Here is a 27,319-nt window from a genome sequence, read left to right as displayed (position 1 = left end):
ACTCAGAATTCCCCTCACCTGATCGTGACCATCACATTCTGCATACATTGGGAGTGTAAAACCACATAATTATCATCTCTCTGAAGTTCTGACTAGAGCAAAAAAAAAAATCACAGCTATTCTTAATATTTCTTGAGACCAGACCCCTCCACCACCACCTTTTAAAAATAATTTTTATGAGTTCATGTAGAGACGTAACAACTGAAAGTAATTTTTAAAGCTGTTTGTGGAAGAGCTAAAATATATTCACTATGGCTTCAAACAGCTGAACTGGAACCAAACAGTAAAACTTGCAAAGAAGATTTTGCCCAGTAATAAAAGAGTCCAGTGCTGGCCAAAATAGACTGCCTTGCAAAGCAGAGAGCTCCCGTTGCTGTGTTTTTCAAGGGGAGCTGTCGGTGATACTGAGGAGGAAAAAAAGAGTCCTGTAATGAATGGGTGATGGAACAAGATAGTCTCACCCTAGTTTTAAGATTCTAAGACTTTAATTTAGAGGATTTGACTGATGCATGACTAATTCCATACTAAGGATATGGGAATATTTTTCTATAACTGGTTTTTGGCTTATGTTTTTAAAAGAATAGTCTTACCCTGTGCTTTTGTGTGTGTTTGTGTGTATGTGTGTATCTTAAATGAACAATTTATAGTGACTCAGATTCTATCCCCCTCCCACTCTCATAACACTAGTATATTTGTAAACAATGTGTGAGTCTTTGGGGATAATTATCAGGCTGCCAGCTCTGCCCAAGTGGGATGTTAACCGTGTATGTAAGGAAGTGCTATCTTTATAAATAAATATCATGTATTCCCCCTAAGTAATATTTAAATGGGTAGAGATATTACTACCCCTGGAATTAAAAATTTATACGTAGATCTAAAAGAAACCTTTGGAAAGAAAATTTTGGAAGATCTTTTCATGTTAATGTTACAGAAACTATATTTGGAATCTTTTTAAATAAAATGGCTCAAAAGTGAATAGTAAAGAACTTATTTTTTACTGAGACAAAATATTTAGGCTGTAGACATTTCATCTCCAAGTTGACCATGTGCACTAAGAACAGGTCCTCTTCTACCCCCCTCAGCCCAACGCCGACTGCATGGACGACTTGCCCACCGACTTCGAGGGCTCTCTGGGAGGGCCACCGACCAACCAGATCACAGGTGCAAGCGACACGACAGTCAATGAAAGTTCAGTCACTTTGGACCCTGCTGTCCGGACTGTGGGAGCCTTGCAAGTGGTCCAGGATGCAGACCCCATGACGCCCCAGGAGGGGGAAGTTATCTTTACTACTAACAGTAAGTTCTGCTGTGTTTAAAAGTGCCATAGCCAGAGTAGCTGTTGCCTCTTTGGAATCGGGAAAAGATACCTTTCCTTGAGAAGAAGAAAAAAATTGAGTGCGTATATCATTGCCAGGTTCATCGGTCATACCTGTCAGGCCCTTAGAAGCGCAGCTCTTTCCAGAGCCAGCAGGGCAGACAGGGGGCCTGGCTCCATGTGCCCACACTCTTGCCTGCCCACACGCTGACACCAGGGCACGCACCGCAGCACTGTGCGCTCTCCATGTCCCCTTCCCCATGGCACCTGAGCCAGGTAGTGTTGTGGGTTTGGCCTCTCAGACTGGAGGGCAGGTGAGAGAAGCAACCCCAGGGCTAGTCAGCAGGACTGGTATAAGGCACAAACCCCACTCGCTCGAGTGTGTGTGTGTGTGTGTGTGCGCACACGTGAGTGTGTACATGTATGTGCTTGAGCCCTCCTAAAAGTGCACGCAGCTATATGAGCTAGTCTGGACCACGTGCATGAGGCTGCTTTCCTGTTGCTCTAGGACTCGGATGTAAGTGGTACCTCTTTAGATGGTCATTTTTGCAGTAGAACCTAAACCGCTATATACAGTGGCCTTGCATATTAAAATATCTTCTGGATGTTTTCCCCCCATCTCCTGCATAGACAGTCACTAAATCCTGTTCTGTTTTATGGTAATTACCATAAAAATATTAAAATGCCTGTATTAGCATCAGATTGAAGCAAAAATCTAAAGTACCTACTATTCAGTCTAATATAGTAGAGATAAAAGCTTCAGGAGTTCTAAGAAAATCAGCATGCAAATTAACTTAGGTTTAAGCTTAAAAGAGTGGATAGATATGGCAATTTTTAAACAAAGTGTATTTCTTTCTCTTGATAGAATTAACCTATTCACTATAGGAATTTGGAAATCTAGAGAAGCAGATTGAAGTATTTGGGGGTATTTCCTTTCAAGTTAGTCTTTTTTTTTTTTTTTTTTTTACATGTTTGTGATTTTTATAGAAATTATAAAATCATACTAAAATGTAAAGATATAAATTTTTCTGAATAAGAAACAAAGAATGAAAGAAAATCATTCAGGATGCTACTACCACAAAATAATCACTCTTAATCATTTGGTCTATTTCCTGATAATCTTTTATGACACAGTTGAGATGACCCCATCGGGTTTGAATGTTGAGTATCATAACCATAATATTTTCACAGGACCTTGACAGAAGGTAGCTTGAAGAGGAACTTGGTGAGAAATACCTGCCCATGCAAGGTGTAATAGTTTTTGATAAAAATATTTTTAACTTCAAAAACTTGACTTTTAGAGGTATAAATATTAATATATCAGTATTGAAATATTGACTATTAGGCACTTAAAAGCCCCGAAAATGGATTTTGATCCCCTTGTTTTGAAGATCTAGACTGGTGGTACTGTCCAATATTAATATTTTTTGTCTACTATTAATATAATGCAAGCCGCATATGTAATGTCAATTTTTTGTGACCACACTAAAAAATTAAAAACTAAATGGGCCAGGCACGGTGGCTCACAACTGTAATCCTAGCACTCTGGGAGGCCGAGGCAGGTGGATCACTCGAGGTCAGGAGTTCGAGACCAGCCTGAGCAAGAGCGAGACCCCCATCTCTACTAAAAATAGAAAGAAATTATCTGGCCAACTAAAAATATATATAGAAAAAATTAGCCGGGCATGGTGGTGCATGCCTGTAGTCCCAGCTACTCGGGAGGCTGAGGCAGGAAGATCGCTTGAGCCCAGGAGTTTGAGGTTGCTGTGAGCTAGGCTGATGCCACGGCATTCACTCTAGCCTGGGCAACAAAGCGAGACTCTGTCTCAAAAAAAAAAAAAAAAAAAAACTAAATGGGTGAAGTTTATTTTAATAATATATTTTATTTAACCTAACATATCCAAAATATTTTCTCTTTTTTTGTACTCAGTCTTCAAAATCTGGTATGTATTCTACACTTACAGCACATTTCAGTTTGAACTAGCCACGTTTGAAATACTCAGTAGTCACATGTGGCTAGTGGCTACCATACTGGAGAGCGTAGTTCTAGAATCCCAGTAATTTAAATAAAAGAACCTTAAAAGTCATTTTATTCTTACCAGGATAAACTTCTAATTTTTACCATGAGAAAACTGTGGCCCAGGGCAGTAATTGTCTGACTCAAGTCAAGCAAGTTCTCAAGTATACAAGATGGTCTCATAATTTTTCCATTTATCGGACATCACACCTATGACCATTAGTGACCTTAATCAAATATATTGGAAATCCTGATAAAATTTTGCCAGCAGTTGAAAAACATTTAAGGTATGAGCTTTGTTTGAGCTCATAAGAAACAAATAAAAAATGGATCATTATCCTTGCAATAGAATTGTCACTTGATTTTCATGAGAAAATGTGTCATCTGTCAGATTTCCTATTTTAAAGAGTGGCCACATACTTCATCCATCTTAGTAAAGCCCAGATAACGGATGAAAAAGCATCTTAATTTAGTGTGGATTAAATTACATCTAAAACAAAACAGATGTAAATACATTGTAGGTTAAAATACATCCAAAAATAAAATAAAAATTATGGTCTGTATCCTTGTAATTCATAATCCCTGAGCTGTTTTTGCATAAAATAGAGTGTTTGGGTCATAGCAGGCATTCAGTAAATATTTATTGAATGACTTCAGGTGAAAGTATTCAAACTAAGCTTGAAGTAGGGACCGCTGTTCACAACAGAAGGGAAAAATACCAGATAATCTCAAAGGAAGGTATTGGTAAAGTTGAGATGAAGAAACAACAGTGGTAAGACCATATCTGTAGTCTTAAGACTGATGAATATGGCTAGAGATATCAGTTTCTTGGTACAGAAACTAAATTTTCCCCACAAAATATTTTTCCCAGACCATATATTTCTGATTAGTTCCATTCATTGGGATTTAACAGATTTTTCCAAACGTGACCATTCCAATTCGATGTTAATGGTTGACACTATTAACCAAATGGCTATGACTCCTTCAGAGGAAAACTCTCTGCTCTATACAGGTTTTAAATTGCCTAGTGCCCTACTCAGGTAAATTTTTAACCAATAAATGAACAAACACAAATGCATGACTAAGTTGAGCAAAAAGATTCAAGTTCTCATCAACACTATTGTAATCAACTCTCTATTGCTATGTATAAATAACATGGATGCGGACATAAGTGTAGCTGGGGATACAATAATGCTGTAAATCAACAATAAATAAAACAGTGGAGGTTGGACCTGACTTTTCTCCAAATTAACCTTTCCCCTCCTCACACCTCTATAGACCCAGGAAATTACTAGAAAAGGAAGAAATAAAAACAATAGTAGCTAACAAATAAATTACATCAACTACATACCAGGCACCCTGTTGAGACTTTTTCATATACTAGTTCACAACAACCCTATGAGGTAAATATTATTTTGATCCTCATTTCATTGATGCAGAAAGGGAGGCACAGAGAGATTAAAATAACTGACCAAGGTCATAAACTAGTGACAGGTGGAGCTGGAATTCAAACCAGGCCACTGATTCCAGGGCCCGACACTTTACACTATGCTCAGAGGATGAACAGGGGGAGAAAATTAATATAATTGCTCGCTTCTCATTTAGTTATTCGTTTCCTCCATTTTTCTAAATCTCTTAAATGATCAAAAATGTGTTTAGTTCCTACTTGCACCCTCTTTCCAACCTCTATTCTTCCTTTCCTGGCAAAGAGACTGGTGTGCAGTACATCAAACGCATGTCAAAGTCATTTCAGCACGCATGGGGTGAAGATGTAGAACAGATTGCCTTTAGAGTGAAGATGGAAAAATCTGGCATCAAAGGATCATCTTTAGCTCCCAGAAACAGGAAAAAAAAAAAAAAAAAAAAAAAAAGACAGAAAAGCATTCACAAAGCCAAGGAATCCAAGTATGTTGGAAGTCTGATGTTGGGAGAAAGACATTCTCGTATGCATATTTTTCTGTTCCTGACATTCCGTCTTTTCTAAATTCACATGGCAGTCCCAGATCACAGTGTTTCTCCTCCACCTTTGTGCAAAGGGTCATTTGTATGAATGCCCAAGTGTCACTCACCAGTCTTTATCTGCAGGCCTGATCCTGCCAAAAACACACTTTGCCTTCCGACTCCTCAAGCTCAGGCTGCAGATTGTTGGGTTTGCTTCTACAGGGGAAAAAATGTCCTTACAACTAAAAGGAAATACATCTAAACAAACAGCCCTGTGTGTTTAGAGACTCCAGAGAGAACCTAGAGAAAGGCACAAAAAAAGACTATTGCCCCTTCCCAAAAATTTCTGGTGCCACATCTCAGGAGTATCTGAAACCTCCCCTTTATTTTTCAAGGAGGTTATTGACATCAGCGTTCATTTCAAAGAACGAATTTCAAAGAACGAATATGCTCATACTCTTCAAAATGCACTCACGAGACAAAATCGTTAAAGCACAGCTGAAGCTGCAGCACAGGAAAAAGTCGTTTTCATGCCAGCTCTAACACTTAGCCACTGCAGCCACCCAGGAGCTCTCCTGGGGCACATACACCAAACTAATTATGGAAAAAGCTTCCAGAGAGTTCATTCAGAGACTTGTATTGAGTCTCTGGAATGCTTCGCTTTCCCTAATTTGGGGAACCCAGCATATAACTTCTCTGGGGATTCGTCACTCCTCAAGATGCATTCTCTTGAAAAGTGACATTCATTCTCATATTTTTTTAAGTTCCATGTTTATTTAGGGAGCAATTGATGAAGCATTCAGAACATCTCTATTAAAAACTTTTAAACGCCCTAGGCCTGCTCCAGCTACAACCTGAACATAAAAACAAGAGAAAGAATGTGCGTTCAGGACTTTTTCAGGGAACCTGATTTTGAACCTCTGTGATTCAGGACAACTGAGAGATAGAGGAAGGGTTGGCATGAACATCACATTTCCATTTCAGATGTGCAACTACACTTTGCTACATTTGCAAAGCAGCAATATCCAGGTTTTGTGTGACTACAAAATATCCTGGTGCATTCAGAAATAAGCACATCTAGATAAATCATTCCAGCATTTATGAGGGAGGTGCTAGAGTGAGTAGTCACATCTGCTTTTTTGACTTGCATTAAAGCCTGAAATGGCAAAGTAGCTGCCCTTGACTATGGAGAAATATGCCTACTGGAACCAACCATCAGAATGATCTCCCTGGGTGCCTGTAAGATTCACATTAGCCCTGGAAAGATGATTGCTTTGATTTGTGAGGATATTCCATCATGGCAGACAAAAGAATCAGCCAGCCATTTAAGATTTTAGACCCCACTGTTATCTCCCCTTCAGCAAATAGTTAAGCCACAGTGGGCTACTTCTGTACAAAATGAAGCATTTGCAGATTGTGACACTGCTCCAATCATCTCCCTGTCTCTTAATGTGCCAGGTCCCTAGAGCAAAATCACCTCCTTGCTTCTGAGCCCTCCAGCTCAATGGCAGCTTCAACAGAGGGAAAGCTGTTCTGAAGAGCAAAGATCCTTGCAATGAACATGCACCTTGCTCATCAAGGTTACCCACGTGGCAGCTGTCCCATCTATAATCCACGGGGTTTTCCGTGCTAGCATTCCTTTTCCATTAAAAACATTTGCCAATCCAAGAAGCCCACTCAGGGCCAGACACCCAGGGTTTCCCTATCTTGTGCATCTGGTACCTCTTACAGGAAAGATTGAGGATGTGCAGATTCACAAACAGCCTGTGAGAAAATTAATCACTTTAGACCACAGATACATTGCCACTTGGAGCTCTCAGCCCGGTTAAGACACAAGCATTCACCCAGAAGAAACTTGTGTTCCCGAACGGAAGGAACTGAGCAAGCAGATGAAATCCGTTCATTGGGGGGAGATTGTCTCAGATGTTCTGAGTCACTCATGGGTAGCACCATCTCCAATTGATTAATTCCTCACACCGCTGCCTCACTTTTGGTAAGTGTTACGGCTCAGTAGCTGTTACCAGAGTGAGCCGGGGAAGGGCTGCTGGGCAGAGCTGTACTTTACAAGACGTCGGCACACACCATGCGTGGGTCGCAGCAGCCAGGCAGCAGCCGATGGCAGGAAACGCGACCGCAGGTCAGCACTTTTCCCATGTCTGAGCAGAGGCTGGTGTAAATAAGATAACGTTTCTGTTTGCATTTCAATTCTAAAGCAAGTCATGGGGAGCCTCCATCATTCAGAGATTAAGAAAGCAGGAACAGCTGAAAATGCCTTTTGGCTGACATAAGAATCGGCTTTGCAAACTCGGAGTCTAGCAGGCGTAGGGAACCTGCGGCCTTCTGACTTCAAAACTGTTCCTTTTTAAACACCAATGGAGGCAAGAAAAGCTTCCTCTTTCTCTGCTGCACCCCTTTTAATAAAAGGATTTGTTCTGTAAAATTTGGATTCGGTCAAAAGGCCGCACTTAAGGACCTAGAAGGCCACAAGTTCCCCACCAAGGGAAGTCCAGATATTTCAGAAGTAAAATCCAATGTTTCAGAAAAAAGAACAGTATAACCACCAGAACTGGAGCTACTTGCAGCAAGAGGATATCATGGAAACACCACTAGCCAGAGGCAGGAAATTTGGTCTGGCCTCCCATTACCTGTGTGACCTTGGGCAGGCGACTCACTTACCCTCTCTGTACTTCTATTAGGCAATTGTGCTACCCAGTGATTTCTAAGATGCTCTCCAGGTCCTTAACTGTATTAAAGTAAGAATCCCTGTCATAGTACCTTTCCAAGTTTCTCTAAGAAAAGCTCAAGATCTGGCATCCTCACTTATGAGCCCTTCTTGCCACCCTTCTCCTTCCAGCACCCCTGAGCCAACCTAGCTAGAACTGTGTCCTCCGCTCTCTCCCCACACCACATTTTTTAAGACTAGAGAGAATCGCTGTGAGATCCAGCATCTGCCCATCTTCGTATAAAAGGAATGGGTGAGAAGACTGGGTGGAGGAGGCCAGAGCAGTTAGCCTTGGTTCACGGCGGTAGCCTGGTATTCTGGGATTCCCGTGTGCAGTGGCCCCTGCACTCAGAACATCACAGCCCTCTGCATCCAGAAGGCTCCTAAGCAGTACTCACCTCGTTCTTACACAGCCTTTTGTGTAGATTTTAACAATAATAACTGTGATGGTATGTCATTTAAACCAAAATATTATTCAGAGCAATTCTTCTCTATTCTCACTCTGTCACCCTGGTAGAATACAGTGGCATCATCATAGCTCACTGCAACCTCACACTCCTGGGCTCAAGCGATTCTCTTGCCTCAGCCTTCCAAGTAGCTGAGACTGCAGGTGTGCACCACCACACCCAGCTAATTTTTCTATTTTGTGTAGAGATGAGGGGTCTTGCTTTTGCTCAGGCTGGTCTCAAACTCCTGACCTCAAGGGATCCTCCCACCTTGGCTTCCCAGAGTGCTAGGATTACAGGTGTGAGCCACTGTGCCAGGCCTGTTTTACTATTCATGCTAGAAAATGGGCAAACAGTACTTAGGAAAAAAACATTGAGTTTCTTCAATAGAGTAGTATAGGTGCAAAGTATTTATGTATTTGTGTGTAGATGAATACATAGTATGATGTTAATATTCAGACATCTGTATGTATAATTTTTGCATATTTATAATACGCTGTATTTTTACAGTAAATACCACATATATTATCTTATTTTCTTCTCTCAGGGAAATGGTAAGAAAATAAAAAATTAAACACCCCTGTGACATCATTTGGAATTGGTATTATCTGCATTTTACAGTGAGGGTGCTGAGGCGCAAGTGCCACGTTCAGAGTTCTTGGTCCCAAATCAAGGAAGAAAATTCTGTTCAACCAACCCCAATCCAGGTTGGTCTGTGCTGTATGTAAATCTATTCAGGAGTCCGTCAAGTAACTTTAAAGGAAATTAGTGATAATTACCTAAGAATAGTTCCAGTTCGGCTAGATATTTTAAAACTTCACTTGTCACCAAAATATTTAAGCTCCAGACATTTTATTAAGGATTTAGTTTAACTTGTTAACAAGTTGAATACTAAAAAGTATTTCTTTCTTTATACCTGTAAAATATGAGTCAGAAAAGTGTTTTGTAAAGAACATTTAATAATTAATGTCAATCTGTTTTTAACATAATGATCTGCCATGTGAGTTGTATTTAACTCAGGCTCATTTTGAGCCCAGGGCTACGTGAAGCAGAACCTTGCAGTTGGCTCATGAAAACCTTACTTGTTGATGTTCTTATTGTTACAATTAATATTGATAATTTAATTCTAAAAACATGGATTGGGTTGCATATAACTCATGCACAGAAAACAATAAAAATAACAATTTAGAAAGGATCATTTTATCTTAATAAAACACCGTGGCCCCAGGGGGAAAAAAATTTTTTTCTAGTGTGGCAATCAATGTGTTAAAATAGCAGGTATTAAAAAATCTTAATACCATCTTTCAAGGATTCAAGGCTTGCTCTCTCCTGACAAAAGGAAATACGTTGAATTCATTGGTCTTTCCTTCCAAGATCTCAAAGCATAATTCACCTATACCATCTGATTCTGCCTTCATAACATTCTTGCACAATGGAAACAAACGGTAATACCTATCCCTAAAGAAGCCCTAAAGCAGAGGGGCTAAATCAAGTTTCCTGACCTATCCCAGTTGTCTTTCCAATACTGACCACATGGTTAAAACTGGTTTCCTATGAAGACATGCCCAAAAAGCTTACTTGTTCCAGGCTAATACCAAAGAGTTAAAAATCTAATTAAAACATGCCCATATAAGGTGATCTAAGACTCAGGGGCTTCAAGACTGCTCTTCTTGGTAAAGGAACCATCTGGAGTCCACTCAGGATTTCTGTCTACACATAGAAGATTGAGCCCACAGGTTTATCTCTGCTATCTACCAGCATCACACCAAAGGATTTATAGACGGTATAAGCCCACATAGACACAAAAAAGCTGAGAAAAGATTATAGCAGACAGTATGTCAACAAATTTTGAATGATAAATGAGTGGAAATTCACTTGGCAAAGTGGTGAAAGCTGAAATCTCAATGCCTCCCAAGGGAGAAGGCAATAAGAGGCAAGCCGTGGTGCAGTCAGAGCCCGGGAGAGCTGGGGGATACAGGGCGCCAGCCCTGGAGGCTGCAGCATGGAATGGTGCTCACAAGAAGATGGTTTGAAAGATAGACTCTGTAAAGAGCATTTAGGCCCCAGAGTCCTTTCCCCCACCTGAGCTGCCTGCTAGCTGCCTTGAGCCTCACTTGCGGTCCTTCCCCTGTTGGCTAGCCTCACCCGTGCACCCTTAAGCTTAGTTCCTCATTGTGAAAATAAGGAGAGAGCAGGGATGGCTGACCAATTGTGAGAAAGCACCAAATTTAAAAGGAGAGAAATAACAAAGAAAAAGAAAACTCCAAGGAAACCAAGATAATTCAGACCGAAGAATTCTGGAAACTATAATTGGTATTCCTACAGAGATATGAGACAATACTGCAGCCATGGAAAAAAAGCAGATGCTATGAGTAATAGGAATTTTCAGAGAAGGAGAAAGAGCTCTTAGAAATTAAAAAATACAGCAAAGTTGAAAATTCACAGAGTGATAAAAGATGAAATGATTAAAGAAAATTCCCAGATAAATGATAAAGGATAAACAAGAGATAAAACAGAAAAGGCTGTGTGTTTGGTTAAACTATGTTATTGGTATGAAATAAAAATTGAAAAAAAAATAACTTTGATTTAAAAATTAAATTTAAAAAGTGAGGAAAAACAAAAAAGGTCAGTTGGCATTCCATCAAAGATTTAATCCACTAATTCAACACACATTGTACTTTAACATTCCCTGCAAAAATGTGCTTTTTACTGAAAATCATGCCCTTGGATGGCATACCTGGCTTCAGAAAATGTGAACCAAATTTTAAAATGTTTCCTTTTTGCATGCTACGTGTGTATATTTGCAACATACTAGTATATAGATTTGTTTTATAAGTCAGTGACTTCAATTTTTACAGTAAAATTACTTCCCAGTGCTCAAGCTGATAACTTGAGATTACCCTATATTCTTTCCACTCTATTGTGCCATTCAAGCCCTTATCATCTCTTAACTTTGATTTTTGCCTTGGCTGCCATTTCAGTCTCCCTGTGTCTGGTCTTACTATTCTGCTTCCTGGGTAACCATTCATAGAAATCTGATTTTGTCATTGTTTTGCTCAAAACATTATTTTTTTTTATTATTTTATATCATCTTATTATTATGGGGGATACAGAATTGCAGGTTACATACGTTGCCCATGTACCACCTTTCCCCCCCAAGTCAAAGCTCCAGGCGTGTCTGTTCCCCAGGTAGTGCGCGTTGCACCCATCATGTAGGTATATATCCCTCCCTTCCCCCCCCTTCCCGAGTCAGCACCTTCAAGCGTGACCATTCCCCAAACGGTGCGCAATGCACTCATTGTGTAGGCATACCCCCATCCCCTCCCCCACCCCCCACCTCAGTCTGATATCCAATTGGTGTCATTCCCAGATATGTATTTAGGTGATGTTCAGGGAAACCAATTTTCTGGTGAGTACATGTGATGCTTGTTTTTCCATTCTTGGGATACTTCACTTAATATAATGGGTTCCAACTCTCTCCAGGAGAACCATAGAGATGTCGTATTTTCATATTCCTTATAGTTGAGTAATATTCCATGTTAGACATATACCACAGCTTACTAATCCAATCATGTATTGATGGGCATTTGGGTTGTTTCCACATCTTTGCGATTGTGAATTGTGCTGCTATAAACATTCGGGTACATGTGTCTTTGTTACAGAATGACCTTTTTTCCTTTAGGTATATGCCCAGTAATGGGATTGCTGGGTCAAATGGCAGGTCTACTTGAATCTGCTTAAGATACCTCCATAATGCTTTCCACAGGGGTTGCACTAGTTTGCAGTCCTACCAGCAGTGTATTAGTGTTCCTGTCTCTCCAACCCATGCCAACATGTGTTGTTTTGGGTTTTTTTGATAAAGGCCATTCTCATTGGGGTTAAGTGATATCTCATTGTGGTTTTGATTTGCATTTCTCTGATGATTAGGGATGTTGAACATTTTTTCATATGTTCAAAACATTATTATTATCTGTGGGTTAAAATCTCCACCTGGCTAATCTAACCAAATCATTAAGCCTCTGTGTGCCTTTCCCTGATTTCTCCCCACTCACACCTGGCACTTTACACAGACACATTTTAAGCCACCTATGGCTCCACAATATCCTCCCCAGCTTCTCCCTCCGCCTGCCGATTCCTGTGTATCCTTCAAGCGTGCCTCACCTGCTGTATTCTCTGAAATGTCTTCTCTGCCCCTCCAAGCAGAATCTCGTGTTCCTTCTACAACTGTCTCCATCCAAATAGATCTCTGGTACAATTTCTTGAGAAATTGCCTGTTACCCCATGGAATTTATAGGTCCTCAAAGGCTTTGGGCTGTGGCTTTTCACCTTTAGCTTCCAAAAGCCAGCACAGTTTATGGCATCCAGTTCGATTTAATAAGCATTAGCCAGATGAGTGAATGAAGATGTTGAATTTTAAGGGAAACCAACAGCAGTAATAGAAGATGGAAGAGAATGTATTGCAGTACCTATTTGTCTGCCAATAAAAAGAATAAATATGTCTTACAGGGATATTCAAGCTGGACCAACGCACCAGCAAATGAGTCTCCGCATAGCCAGCCCCTCTGGGACGGCAGTGTGGCCCTACCCCTGTGTGACAGAGGAGGACAATGTTAAACTGGTCCCCCACCACAAGGAAAGAGGGGGACTAATGCCTTGTAGAAATGGACTGATGATTTATTATTTATCATTATCGATATTGCACTACACAGCAGAAATGGGATTAAAAGCAGCAGAGAGAGATGAAGCAGCAGAAACAGCAGCAAAGTGTCACGGAGCAAGGCTCTAACCGCCGCCTAACTGTGCATAAATCTCTGCAAATGCCCTGGTAACGTCATAAAGCCAAATGCCCAGAAACTAGTGCAGACCCTAAATGAAGCTGTTCATTTTTCTTAATAACATCAACACAACTCTTATTATTTTATATTAACCCACGATAAATAGAGATGACCCTACTGTGAGGAAAATACAGGGTTGAGAAAGGAGTCAGACAGATCTGGGCTCAAATGCTGGCCTGGTCACTTACTCGTTAGCTGTAGCCAACTCAGTATCTCTGGGCTTCAATTTCCTCATCATTAAAATTGTCAAACTAAAACCTACCGCACAGATTAAACGATCAGTATATATAAAGAATCCCAGCTAGGTTCCTGATGGTCAGTAAATCATAAATGTTACTCTCCCCACCCCACACGCCACATCTTCCTGAGAATGGCCATTGGTCAGACAGGTCACAAGTATGTATTGATGCAATTGAAATTTCTTGACATAAAAATATCTACAAGGCACCTTTGTCAGACAGATTCAAAAGCGTATCTCCAAATCCTAATAGCTCAAGGTAATGTCCTAAACCATCTGCGTGTGGGATGAAAACCGACATCACTTTGCTCTTCTTCGGTCACCAGAATGGCTTTAGTTCCTGAGCCAGGACTGTGTGCTTGCTTGTAGTTATTTATCTTTTTCACTAATCGATCATTCGAGTACTACTGAGTTGTTAGCTGCAATTTTTATGACCATGACCTCATACCAAATGATGACTGTCCTCACACCACTTACAGGGAAACTCTCAGGTTATCCGCACCATCAGTAGTCGGCCCGTCGATCAATCAGCAACCCATTAGTGTCGATTCTGAGAAAGCGATAATTACGCTCTTTCTACACATGCTCTGTATTGGTTATATTCCACAGACGGTGGCCCTACCAATAACCTTAGCATTTTGAGCACAGTGACCTACAGACAACCAATCTGTGGATAGACTAGTAATTTCATATTTGCTAAGTCGTGATGTTCATTTTGTGTTTATAAGTTGAACCTCAAGGGACAGCTTGGAGCAAAAATTTTGGAAATATCCATTGGTATAAAACTCCAAATTAGCAGTAAATAGGTTCCCCACACACATACATAGAAAATCTACTAGGAAACCTTTTTAAAATACAAAAGTATCCAAGTCACTGGCTTCTGTGGTGGTCCCTATTGCAGTTCCTTAATCCCTTTAAGGGAATGATTTCCAGGGAAAATTTGTGGAGAAAAGAAAATATATTGTGGTTTAGCCAACTCTCTCCTCCACGTGTACACATGACACAGCTGTGGTTGTAATCAGTTAGGACACTCTTCACTTTGTCTGGGTAAGTCTGAGAAGGCCAGGATGGTCGGGAGACTGTCCTTCCTCCTCACTCCAGAGGCTTCCCATGGAGCACACGGCAGGATGAGCATCAAGCCAGGTTCCCTTTTCACATGTTTGCACATGTATACATGCTTGCACACTTATGCACACACACACCACCACCACCAATCCTCAGGGCCTTGGCTCATGATTTAGAATTACTGGATGTAATTAGATTGTAGGAATTTCCAGGAATTATTCTCAGGCAGAGGTAGCCAAACTGGTGCCACACGTGACTCTGCCTGCCTGCAGGTGAGTTATGTTTGGTCCTCAGAACACTTCTGATAAAGTTCAGTTAGGAGCCAACAATTAAATATGGCAAGGTTTTACATACAAATCTGAATTTTCCATTTGGAAAAGTTGAAAGATGCAGCAACCCTGGACCTCATTCCCTTATGGTGACACTTAGCCCGACCTGAGTCGTGGCAGCCCTTTGGAGACAGCGTGTCCTCTGCAGTTTACTGAAGCCTTGCAGCCCCCAATTTAGGGATAGTTCCGGGGCAATAGTACTTCCTTCACATGCAATGATGTCTAAGAGAAGATGCCTATTAATCTCATTTTAAAAACAAAAGCTATTGGTAAAATCACGTAGTGAAATAGTGTAGTGTGCCTGTTAGCCAACAACATACATAGTTAACACTGACTGGTAACTATTGTTCACAGCAGGGAGGAATAATTAGTAGATTTTTATAAACTAAAGTTCCATCAAAATTTTTTTGTCAAACAAATCATTCATTTCTATAAAGAAAGACTTATGCCTTAATCAGAGCTGTCAGCACAAACAAAGTATTGGCTGCACTTAAATTCCTGCTGTGCAACGAGAACAGTGGAGTGAATTTTCTAAAGAAAAATAATACTGCTACTGTTATATAAATAAGGAGTTAATTAGAAAATAGGATTTGAAAATTAAAGTTCAAGCAGGAACTCAATGGATTAAAAGCATGTCTTCCACGTTAAAATGTTGTGCAGTGGGATACGTACACACTTGCATACACAAGCACACATGCATGCATATGTAGAAGTGTATACCAAGCACATACATGTACCTACCTGTGCACAGAAACCTATACACATGTTTGTATATGCATATCATTTGTGGCATGCTTATGTGTATAAAGCAGTACTTACACACCTGTGCACATCTGTGCATTTATATAGTATACATGCATGCCTGCACATATACATACAGATTACTTGGAACCATCAACTTTATGTCACAGCGGGATAATTGAAATTTCTGGTCATGACTCTCATGATTACTTTTGAAAATGAAACTATTTCCAATTTAGCTCATAAGAGAAAGAACAATTCAAAAAACAAGTGTATCCACAATTTAGTTTCTTCTGTGGACCAAAAGGCTCTCCAATATCTGGAAAACGCAAATGTGCCCCTAGAAGTAAGGCAGTCCCTAGTTTGGGATATAGTAACTCCTAGCATCCAAACCCTATGACAGAACAACACCTTATGGCCAAGTAAAACCGTATGTGTCCATCCACACTGAGTATGAGTTTTATCCTCATCAGGGAACATAATCCAATGGCAAACACACTGGGATGTGAAGTGTGGGTCTTTGTCAGAGAGCAGAGAGAAGTATGGAAATTTCCTGTCCCTAATTTATATCCCTGAAAATAATATAAGTTCTTGTTAGTAAAGTTAAGTCAAGGCCTAGCCCTGCCACCTGCTGCCCATGTAACTTTGAGCAAATGCCACAACCTCTCTGTACCTTTATTTCCTCATCTGTAAAATGGAAGTAATTTATAGGATACCTACCTCATGGGATTAAATGTAATGCAAAATCCTCAGAAGAGTGCCTGGTCCGTAATGCACATTCAAAAAAACATTCACTCTTGTTATTGTATAGACGAGAAGGTGGAGGGACTCACACATTATTAAATATATAGCATGTGCTAACAATCTTGCAGAGAGCTTTACATATTTCATTTAACCTTTACTTATTATCACTCTTTCATGTCTAAGAAACTGAATTAGAGAGCAGTGGAGGAGTCACATCAAAGATCACACATAAAGTAAATGGCAAAAGCTGAAGTGGGAAGTCTTGTCACTCTGATCAAAGCCCAGGCTCTTTCTCAAGTTTCTCAAACCAGAGTTTTCTCAAGTATGATCTGAACATCCACGTGATCCCCAAACCGTCCCCTAGATCTGCTAAGTCACAATTTTTAGGGATAGGCTGAGAATCATCGTTTTAATCAGGCTTCCTTAAGCAATCCTTTTTAAAACCAGAGTTTGAGAACTTATGCCACTAGACCCCAGAATGCCCGCCCAAGGAGAACAGGACCCAGGACAACTCACATTCTAAGTGTTATCTTACTCCTACAGTTCATTTAAATTTTACCTGTATCTACCCTGATATTAATTTTATTCCGGAGTATTGGAGTTAGAACATTCTCTTCAATCAAACTAACTTTACCTGTTTCTTATTGACTAAACTTTGAGAATTTCCCATCTGAACACTTTAGTGCAATTTTGTGTGCTTGATCCTTAGATGGATCTTTTTAATGGGCCCACGCTTTCTATCCCTGCATGTGTTAAAGATGACCACTGGATCCTTGTAACACTGATCCAAATCCCAAAAGAACATCCATAGAAAATACAAGTAGATTTTTATTTACTCATGCCTTACTTGTGATCTTGACAGAGGTTTAATACTAGCAGCCAACTTTGCTCTATGGGGCAGAAGGCCACTGACTTTTTATTGTTACAATAATTGCTCCTTTTCTCATGAAACATTACAGACCTGATATGTAACCTACACGCTTGGTGCAGGCATTCACTTACATTTTTAGCATAAGCAGTAATTCCAGAATCATCTACTAGAAAAAGGAAGTGCTTTCTGTAGGAAAAAAAAAATACTTTAAAAATCTGAGATACTAAAATAAGTCCTTGAACTGATACAGTAAAAGTAAGTTGTGAAAGAATTATAATTGGTTTTCTCAGATGTATAATTTTACTAAAGAAAGAGCTCCTTGGTATCATAAAATTAACTACTGGGAGAAAAAAGATAAGTCAGCAAGGTTACATTTTATAGTTCCTTTGGATTCACGGCAGCTAAGACCTACAACATAGAACTAATCAGTTGCTAACTGCTAAGCAGAGCATCTTCTACCAAAGTTACAATGTAGAAAATATGTTATTGGGAGTTTGATACTTGGAAGGAGATAATAGTGGTAGGAACTTTATCTTTTTTTGTTTGTTTGTTTCTATTTTCCTATCTTGATGCACGGTTACAGTTATGGAACCATGGCTTAGCTCTCATAATGTATGTAACGTATTATGTAGTCAAATATGTTTTGTTCTTCTGAGGCATATTGTTGGGACTTTGACGTTACGCTGATGTATGTCAGTGTTTGTGACATGCTCTCTTCTACTTCCAGGGCTGTCTCAGTGCCTAAATATGCATCCTCCCCTTACAAAAAAACCTATCTCTAAAAACAGAGCAATAAAACGGAAATTTACACTCACCTCTGATGCTGGAATTAGAGTTTTAGGGGAAAAATGTTCAAATGGTCTCAGAAATCCCAGTCGCTTACAGGCTACCGGTGCTCCCTGACCCTCTTCAGGAGGTTTTCTCTTAGGGAGAGTGGAAGAAAAACAAAGGCAACCTGGGACTTAGTCTCCAGGGGGTTAATGAACAGGCTCTGCAAAGGTCAAGTGCTCAAGGACCTTTGCTTCTTTTTGCCAGGCTTGCAGATTCCCAGGGGTGAGGGAGTCTGCGCTCCATTGGGGTTCCCTGAATTGAAGATACTCCCTTGGTATCTATGGAGACTCAGGCAGCTCGGCACCAGATGAGCAAGTTGTATGTAATTTGGGGATTTACGGCTTTTTAACCAGTCCCCACCATATTCACCATTATTGACAAAGCATCCCACTTTACAGGAAACTGTAGAAATAGTTTCAGGCAGCTGTTCTTTTGTGGCAAAGTAATAAAAAATATTTGCAAGCAGGAAAAACGGGGGGGAAAAACATTGACGACTGCAAGGTAAGATCTATTCAGCATTGGAGCACCTACGATTTGGGATGTGGGCCATGCTTGTGTCTGCAGATTTTTTTAAAACTACATGTTCAAAATGTGCATTGATTGTGTGCCACTGGGAAATATTGGCAATGTGTTAAAAACAGCATGCAGTAATCAAAGGCAGGAGCTATATCCTGGACAAATATTTAGGATTACTTGTCCTAAATATTTGTGGGGTTAAACAAGTTGGGGGGGGACTCATTACAAACATCAGTAATCATTCCAAATAGCAGCAGCATGATCGTTTTATTAAGAAAATCAAAATTCACAATCTACATGGGCCACATGTTGAAATGACTGTTGTGAAAAGGTCATGGAACATATTTAAGAATAACTAGAAAAAGAGGACATTATAAAACATTCTGAAAACATATAGAAGACCTCACCAGAAGTTAATGTGGAAGTCTATTTCGTGAATGAAACAAAGCCATTTTACCAAAGATTCTGGGATTTAGGATAATATTTATTAATGCCTATTTTGAGCTAGGGTGAAATTGCCCCTCCTCTGAAGGAATTTTGATTCTAACAGATGTAAAACAGATGTGTACAAAGTAGAACTTACTTTGCCAAGTACTATTTCTTAAAAATAGGTCTCATTTGCCAGATCTCCTAAAAGCTTTGTCTACATAAGGGATTTGTATAGCTTTCATTAGTTTAAAAGAGAGAGAGAAAGGAATGATCACTCTTCGGCTGGCAGAAGAAATACTTCGACCGTAGCCCCCATGTTAAATTCCAGGAACTCCCGCTGGGCTTGTTCAGGGAATTTGGCCTTCTGAACACATATTGAAGAATATTAGGGTGAAATGCCTCTGTCTTAGATTTTCCATCCTTAATACTGGAAAATTGCTAGTTTTTAAGTCATTTTCCTAATTCTGTGTTTATCATGGACATGTTCACCCAGTCTTGATAGTCCAACTATACATGGTACCTTTTCAATTCCACTCACCTCTTCATTTTAAGCTTCCCAAGGTCACTAGCAGAACAACTGCCTGACTGACGCCCCCCCCCAGTGCCATCGTCCGGGACAGAATTCTGCACAGGTGGTCCCTCTTCTCAGGGAGGTGATGCACAGGATTCTGGAACCTGGAGAAACAAGGAAACAGAAAATGGTCTTAGAAAGTACCTAGTAAAGTGGAGTTGGAAAAAGCAGGAATGAGATTGCTGTTCCATATAAATAAATGGAACCCTTGGGTTTACTGTGTAGTCTAGATCCTGTTTTTCTCCGCCTATTCTAAGGACTTGCCTTCGTGTGATGCACTCCACACAGTATGGAAATCGAGAGTATGAGTCGCCTTCCCCAGTGTTTTTGCGTTTTAACAATCAACATGATTTCTTTAGCTTTTCCCATTTATTTATTCAGTACATTTAAGTGATAACTTTTCCATTTCTTTTATTTGTATGGCTTTGGGGATACACTCTTGCAAAATAAGCCCCTGCCCTCTGAGAAATTACAATCTGCTCTACTTAGGAGAAAAAAACATCCATGGGTGCAATACTTAAGTGATGAAATAAGGCAATGCTATTAATCAGGTGTCTGAAATCTTGTGGATCACGAGTGCTCTTCAGACAAAGGGGGCTCTTGGCAGGCAGCTCTATCCCCAGACCCCTTACTTTAGGGCACACTTGGCTGCACCCGTCCCCAGGAGGAAGTAACCTGCCTGGCCAAGGAGATCAGCCACCCAGAGTCCCTAACCCACTCACTAGAGATAGAGTTAGCAGGATGCAAATTGCCATTGTGTGGAAGGCCAGAATTGGCCACACCTCTTCCCTTTATTTGAATTTTTATCAGCAAAAGCCTTTTTCAAACCCAGTATTTGTATGCAGTTTAAGTGCAGTAAAGAGACAAGCTTAAACTCTTTGGTTTTCTTAAGCTAACAAATACATGAAAGGTACCCAGCACCGAGTCCCGTGAAGTGTAGGTGCTTCCCGTCCCTTGGTGCATCAGCACAAAAAGAGCATTTGGTAGAGTTAATTTTTGCTACCAGACGCTTGTTTTGTTTTGGCTTTTCAGGAAATAAAGATCAGATTAGCAAAGGAAATGTAGATCAAATTAGTGAAGTAAATGAGGGGGTTTAACAAATGGTTTCAACAAAGATTCATTAAACCATTAGTCATCTGCCTCTGTATATTGCTATGTAGTCATCCCTCCATTCTTGCAGCTTCCACAGATCAAAAATATTTGAAAAAAAACACACAATAAAAAATAGCAATCCAACAGTAAAAACAAAACAAATAAAAAATATAAGATAACAGTAATTTAAATCACATTTGCATTGTATTAGGTATTATAAGTAATCTGGAGATGATTTAAATTATACAGGAGGATGAGTGTAGGTTACATACAAATACTAAAGCATTTCGTATAACACACTTGAACATCTATGGGTTTAAATATTGAGCAGGGGTTCCTGGAACCGATCCCTCACAGATACTGAGGGATAACTGTACTAAATGCTAAGAGAGGGGGAGGAACAGATGAGTTTGGGAAGAACCATCTCAGCTGTCCTTATTTTAGTTAATATCGTCACCTTCATCATCACCACCATCATCATTCACTACTGCTCAGTGTCCCAAATTCCTCCCACAGTATCCCTTGGGGTACCTCTTTGGATCCCTCTTACTTCATGGAGCACCATGAGCAAGAACAGGGAGAACTAGGTTTTAGTCCTAGTTCTGCCACTTGCTCTAAGAGTAACTTTGAAAGAGTAACTAAGCCTTTCTGAAAGTCAGGTAGCTTGCTGTAAAACAGGCTTAAATATGTGGAAGAACATTGTAAACTAAATCAAATATAATGAATGATGATGATGGTGATAAAATAATAATAGTTGTTATGGTGAAAAAGTGTGTTAGAACAATTCTGGCCCAAATCTCTCAATAGCACCATTTTCTGCTGGTGCTATTACCCACCTGTTCCTCCCACCTTCTGCGTCACCTGCCATAAGCACGGAATACAATAATAGATGCAGACAGGTGACCAGCTACTATTAATATTATAACTGGTCTTTAGTGAGATCAGTGATTCAAAATGTTACTTTAAACCTCTTCATTTCTTTTATTAATTTGACATTTATTTTCTGGAAAGCCAAAACAAATTATGGCATCTGGGAGTGGCATTAAACTCTTCAAAATGTCCCTTCCCAGGAGAAGCCAGTGATTTTATATTTTTAGCTCTAAAAACAAGGAAAGAAGGAAACTAACATTTATGGAGAAGCTGCTAAAAGATACATTGTATTAGTCTTATCAGGCTGCTATCACAAAATGCCATAGATTAGGTGGCCTAAGCAACAGACATTTATTGCTCATAGTTCTGGGGGCTGGGAAGTCCAAGAACAGGGTGCCAGCATGGTTGGGTCCCTACTGAGAGCACTCTTCCTGCCTTGAAAATGGCTGTCTTCTTGCTGTGTCCTCACATAGTGACAAAAAGAGTGAGCTCCAGTGTCTTCCTCTTTTGTAAAAACACTAATCCCATCGAGGGCACCCCACCTTCGTCACCACAACGAAACCTAACTACCTCCCAAAGCCCCCGTCCTCTGATATCATTACATTGGGGGTTATGGTTTCAACATATGAATTTTGGGGGACACAAACATTCAGCCTACAATTCATGTACAAGGAAAAATTGTTATAATGGTAGGAAAAAAAAAAGGTAAATAACTTGTCCTGTTGGAAAAAGGACAAATAAAATATGGCAAAGTCTTAGATGGACTAGTTGTTTATAGCAGTTTACAGGAATTAAATATATAATGTCATTAAATCTGAAAAATAAGATTAAGAGAAAAAATAAGTTACAGAATAACAAACAGCAAGCTTTCATTTATATAAAAAATTTATGCTCATGCAAAATAGGGCTTAACCTTGTGGGTGGATGTATTTATTACCTACACACACACACACACACTCATATGTATAAAATATACTGTAAAAATTGATATCAAATCAGAGTCATTGTTGCTGTGTTGGGGGTATAAAACTAGAAATGAGGTACGAAAGGAACTAATGTGGGGTTTTTTTTTTGTTGTTGTTTTGTCTTAATTAAAAAGACAGGCTTAAATATAACATGATTGACTCAATAAATATTTATTCAGAGCCTAGTATAATTCAGACTCTCTGTGCTGAGGAATCTTGTGGTCTCGCAGCAGTCCCTGGCCTCATGGAGCTGACATCCTACTGAACAAGACAGAGAAAATATAGAATATCATGACACAATACAATTTTCAAAACTAAAATTAAGACCAGGCAAGGGGTTAGCGTGTGACCCAGGGCTAGTAATTGTAAGGCAATCAAGGAGGGCTTACCTGAGGGGGTGACGCTGAGGGGAGACCTGAATGTCAATAAGCATCAGACCTTGGTGATGGAGACACAGCAGTTTAGTTTACTATGTTATTCCCTGCATATTTGTACCTCCTCCCCCAACCCCTGCAAAAAAAGTCTGCTTCAGAGCAGCATGAGATATTTAAAAAGGTACCATACCCAGGTGAAACATTTAAGGGTTGCAACCTTTTGAACCAATGATTGGGGACGGGAGAGGGTGTGTATTGAACAACATCTCAAAATGTAATGACTTAATAGACTGTAAATAATTTTTTTAAATACTGACTCTAAAGTAGAACAAAGTCTTCCTGACAGGTGAGGATTCAGGAAAAATAGTAGTGATTCCCAGGGACAAGAGGGGTGAGAATGGAGGTGTCACATTTTCACAGGAGGGATAATATTTTTATGTTTATCAAACAGGAGTATGGCTGGGCACCGTTGCTCGCACCTGTACCCCAGAACTTTGGGAGGCCAAGGTGGGTGGATCGCTTGAGGCCAGGAATTCAAGTCTACTGTGAGCTATGATGGTGCCACTGCACTCCAGCCTGGGTGACAGAGGGAGACCCTGTTTCTAAGGGAAAAAAGGGAGGAATATGGCTTTAAAAAAAATTGAGCATATGCTCCAGAAGGGGAAATAAATAGTTTACAAGAGCTGTTTAAGGAGTTTGAAGACCTAATGTCAACACTGACATATAAGTATTGCACCATCTGACCAGCATGCGATTGTGGGTTCCTTGTCTCCCTCCTCACTACAGAGCGCACAGGGTGAGTTCATGGAACCGTGAACGACGACGTAAACAGCAGCTTCCCTTTGTCATCATCACCATTAGCCTACTTTTTATTAAGGGTTTCTCTGAACCAGAAACAGGGCTAAATGCTTCATATCTGTTATTTTATTTGATTGACTGAGTGGGTGATTGATGACGTAAGCTCTGAGGCTCTTCCAGCTCTATCAGCCTGGCAGTGAAACAAGAGAGAAGGCACAAGAGACCAGACAAGCTGTGGTTTCTTTCCCTAAGGGGCAAAATGGAGGACAAATGTCTGGCCCAGCTCAATATCTGCCTTATTCCCTTTGCCCTTTCACGCACTCTGACCTCGTTGCACAGCTTACCTTATTTGTATCTCCTTTATTCTCACTCTAGCCTCGTTGCAAAAAATTCCCATTGCAAGAACAAATATTGATTATGAATTCTGTTTTTTGTTCTAAGCACAAAGAGCTGAAAATTCTGTGAGCCAGAGTAATGGATAAGGTTAGGGTCTTGTAACGTGCGTGACTGCACCACTGCTCTCGCTAGTCTATGCTTTAGATAGAACCCATTAGGTTGTCCAGGAAGGCATGTAACACATCCATCTAGGTGCATTTCAGTAATTTATTGTTGGGATATCAATCCATGCTCTGGATCAAAACCTCAGGCCTCTTTTCTGTAGCTAAGAGTGAGTCTATCAGTTTTTGATAGACATTCATGCTGCCACTTGGAGCCCTCCCCGCCTGTGCCATCCCCCAACGTACAAGTTGTGACCTGCTTTCAAATCAGCCAAACGTGAATTATGCAATATTTATTGGAAGAGATGTAGGCAACCAGGGGCTCTTCTAAACAAATGAATTGCAGTCTTAAAGCTTTTTAAACAGGCTTCTTCGTGTGCTCTCTGGGGAAACAGATGGTCGGGATGGTCAGAAATGACAACTATCTTAAAAGCCTTAAATAGACTGGTAGTCGAATAGGTTGATGTAAAATGATGCCTGCATATTCCAGAGCCAAATGTGCTCATGTCGGTGTTTAGTCTCCAGTTTAGCATGGAGCTACTTACCTTATAACTTGTTTATGCTCTTCCCAAGGACTCTATATTTCAGCAAACTCTCTATGTAAAATGCTGCTCTCTTTTTAAAACTGCATGTATAAAAGAATGTGTTCCTGCTTCTGTTTTCTCCTTCCAAACCCCTCCCAGAGTAAAGTAAAGGATTTCCTACTTTGCTATGTTCTGTGACTTGACCTTTAAACCAGACTTTGAGTTTCCATCAGAGCCCTGTTCTCTAGTTTCTTCTGGCTCTCGTGTTGGACTATCTTGTAACAGAATGACACTTGTACAAGCAGGAGGGATGAGGCTGTCACATGGTAAATGAGCTCTTTATGAAATGTTGATGCACTGACCTACATCCAACAACATTGAAGAAATAGAACATTACAGAAACCATGGGATAATGGCCAGGGAAAGAAAGGCCATCACTTGTCTACCCGTACATTAGTGGGCAAAAAAGGAGGCCAGAAGGCTTAATGGGTAAAGAATAAAGCAGGTTCTCAGTAAATACATTAAATACAATAATAGCTACATAGTATCTGGCATAGTGTGTGCCAGACATACTGTGTAGCACTGTGTGTATGGATGTATGTATTTACCAAATCTCATTACAGGCTACCAAAAGAAGTATTATTGTAGTACTTTATTGATAAAGAAGCTGAGGTTGTTTATTTCTCCGCATTTTATCTAAGCAAGTACTTCTTAAGCACCAACACAATCCATGTAAGTTAAACAAAGTTCTGATACTTTATCCTGGCATTCAAATCCCTCTGCAATCTGAGTACAGCCTATCTTTCTAATCCCATTGCCTATATCGAGTGGAACAAGTCAGGAAAATTAAAATCACTCTAGCTTATTTCAAAATAGGGGGATTTAATGCAAGAAATTGATTAGAAAAATGTTGGGAAAAATGAATATCAACTTCTACTTTGCACCATACATAAAAATTTAAATTGAAATGGGCCATATATTTATTTCAATGTAAAAGCTAAAACTATAAAACTTCTAAAGTAATACATAAGAATAAATGTTTGCAACCTCAGGAGTGGCAAATATTTTTAGGTAGAACCCAAGAAGCAACAACCATAGAAAAAATTGATAAATTTTGATAAAATTGACAGATTTTTCAAAATTAGAAACTTTTGTTCTTTGAAGGACATCTTTATGAAAATAAAAAAGTCAGGCCATAGACTGAAAGAAAATATTTACAATACATATATCTGGCAAAGAATTTGTATTCAACAGATATAAAGAACTGTTACAAGTCAGTAAGAAGACAAGCCAATTTAAAAATGGGCAAAGCATACAGATGACCTTCCCTGTATGGGCATTTGGGGGGCATTATGGGATGCCTAGTTTAGCTTTATTTATTCATTCCTCCCTTTTAACTACTGCCCACCCCACTCAACACTCATGCATGCACACCCCTCTATTCTGGAAAAATATGGAGTATAAGCAAAGAAATAAAAACTAATATTTGCTGAGAAAAAAATGGACAAAGCACTTGAACAGATACTTTACAAAAAAAGATATGCATACTTCTTAACATACACACATGAAAAGAAGCTCAGCATCATTTGTCATCAGGGAAATGCACATTAACACTGCAACCAAATACCATTACACACCTACTGGAATAACTCAAGTTAAAAAGATTGTTGTTGGCAAAAATGTAGAGGAGCTAAACCCTTTATATGCTACTTATAGAGATGGAAAATAGTACAGCCATGTTGAAAAACAGTTTGGAACTGACAGCAGCAATATGGCAGAATAGGAAGCCCCACACCCTTCTTCCCCCATGGAGGTACCAACTGACTTAACAACAATCTATAGACCAATTACCTTTCTGAGAAATACAGAAACAGTTAACAAGTTCCTGCACCCCTGACAAGTACAAAGCCAACTGCTTCAGAGCCCAGTAGGAACATTCATGGCACTCACCAGAGCCCCTCCCCTCTAGATAGCATGGAGAAAACCCTTAACTCAAAACTTCTTCATGGATAGGGAAAGAGAAAAGTGAAGTGTAAAGTGGGATGCCCAACATTCTGAATTTGGGGAAGCTGCCTGAGGGACTGCTTTCTGTCTTGCCTGAATCTAAGCACAGACAGGAACAGGGCAACAGGTTGGGGGCTGCTGAGAACAAAAGTGATCAAGATTTGGTTGGGTACCAGAGTCTCGAGGACAGACACTAGGGGGAGCTCCAGTACCACTACCTGCTACAGCATCAGAAAGACAGCAGTGACACAGACACCAGGGGGAGTTCCTGAGTAAAAACAACAAACCTGTTCAATTACACACACAAACCCAGAAAGGACACATGTCCAGGAAAGGCTTGAGAGGTCTCCAGAATTGGTCGCCAGGCTGCTTGGTGAACTAACTGTACCTTTATGAAACCAGACTGCAAAGACTGGGGAAAGTGGCTAATATTTCAGATACTACAGTCCCAACAGAACATAACAGGAATACACAGAAACAGGAATACATGGCCAATCAAAGGAACAAATTAAATCTCCAGACATTAACCCTAAAGAACTAGAGATATATGAATTATCAGATAAAGAATTCATCTAAAATAACCT

At 39.9% G+C, this 27,319-nt stretch overlaps 1 protein-coding gene across 1 annotated transcript in view; it reads left to right on the top strand.

Moving 5' to 3' along the window:
• Positions 1–27,319, top strand: part of RNF150 (ring finger protein 150) — a 215,368-nt gene that overhangs the window by 176,828 nt on the left and 11,221 nt on the right. Inside the window, exon 6 of the mRNA XM_069493476.1 lies at positions 1,083–1,296. Within this exon, the coding sequence (XP_069349577.1) occupies positions 1,083–1,296 (214 nt within the window). The remainder of the gene's footprint in view (positions 1–1,082; positions 1,297–27,319) is intronic.

This window comes from Eulemur rufifrons, chromosome 18 (genome assembly GCF_041146395.1).
Source record: "Eulemur rufifrons isolate Redbay chromosome 18, OSU_ERuf_1, whole genome shotgun sequence".
NCBI classification, from domain to species: domain Eukaryota; kingdom Metazoa; phylum Chordata; class Mammalia; order Primates; family Lemuridae; genus Eulemur; species Eulemur rufifrons.
This window is presented reverse-complemented; position numbering and strand designations above follow the sequence as displayed.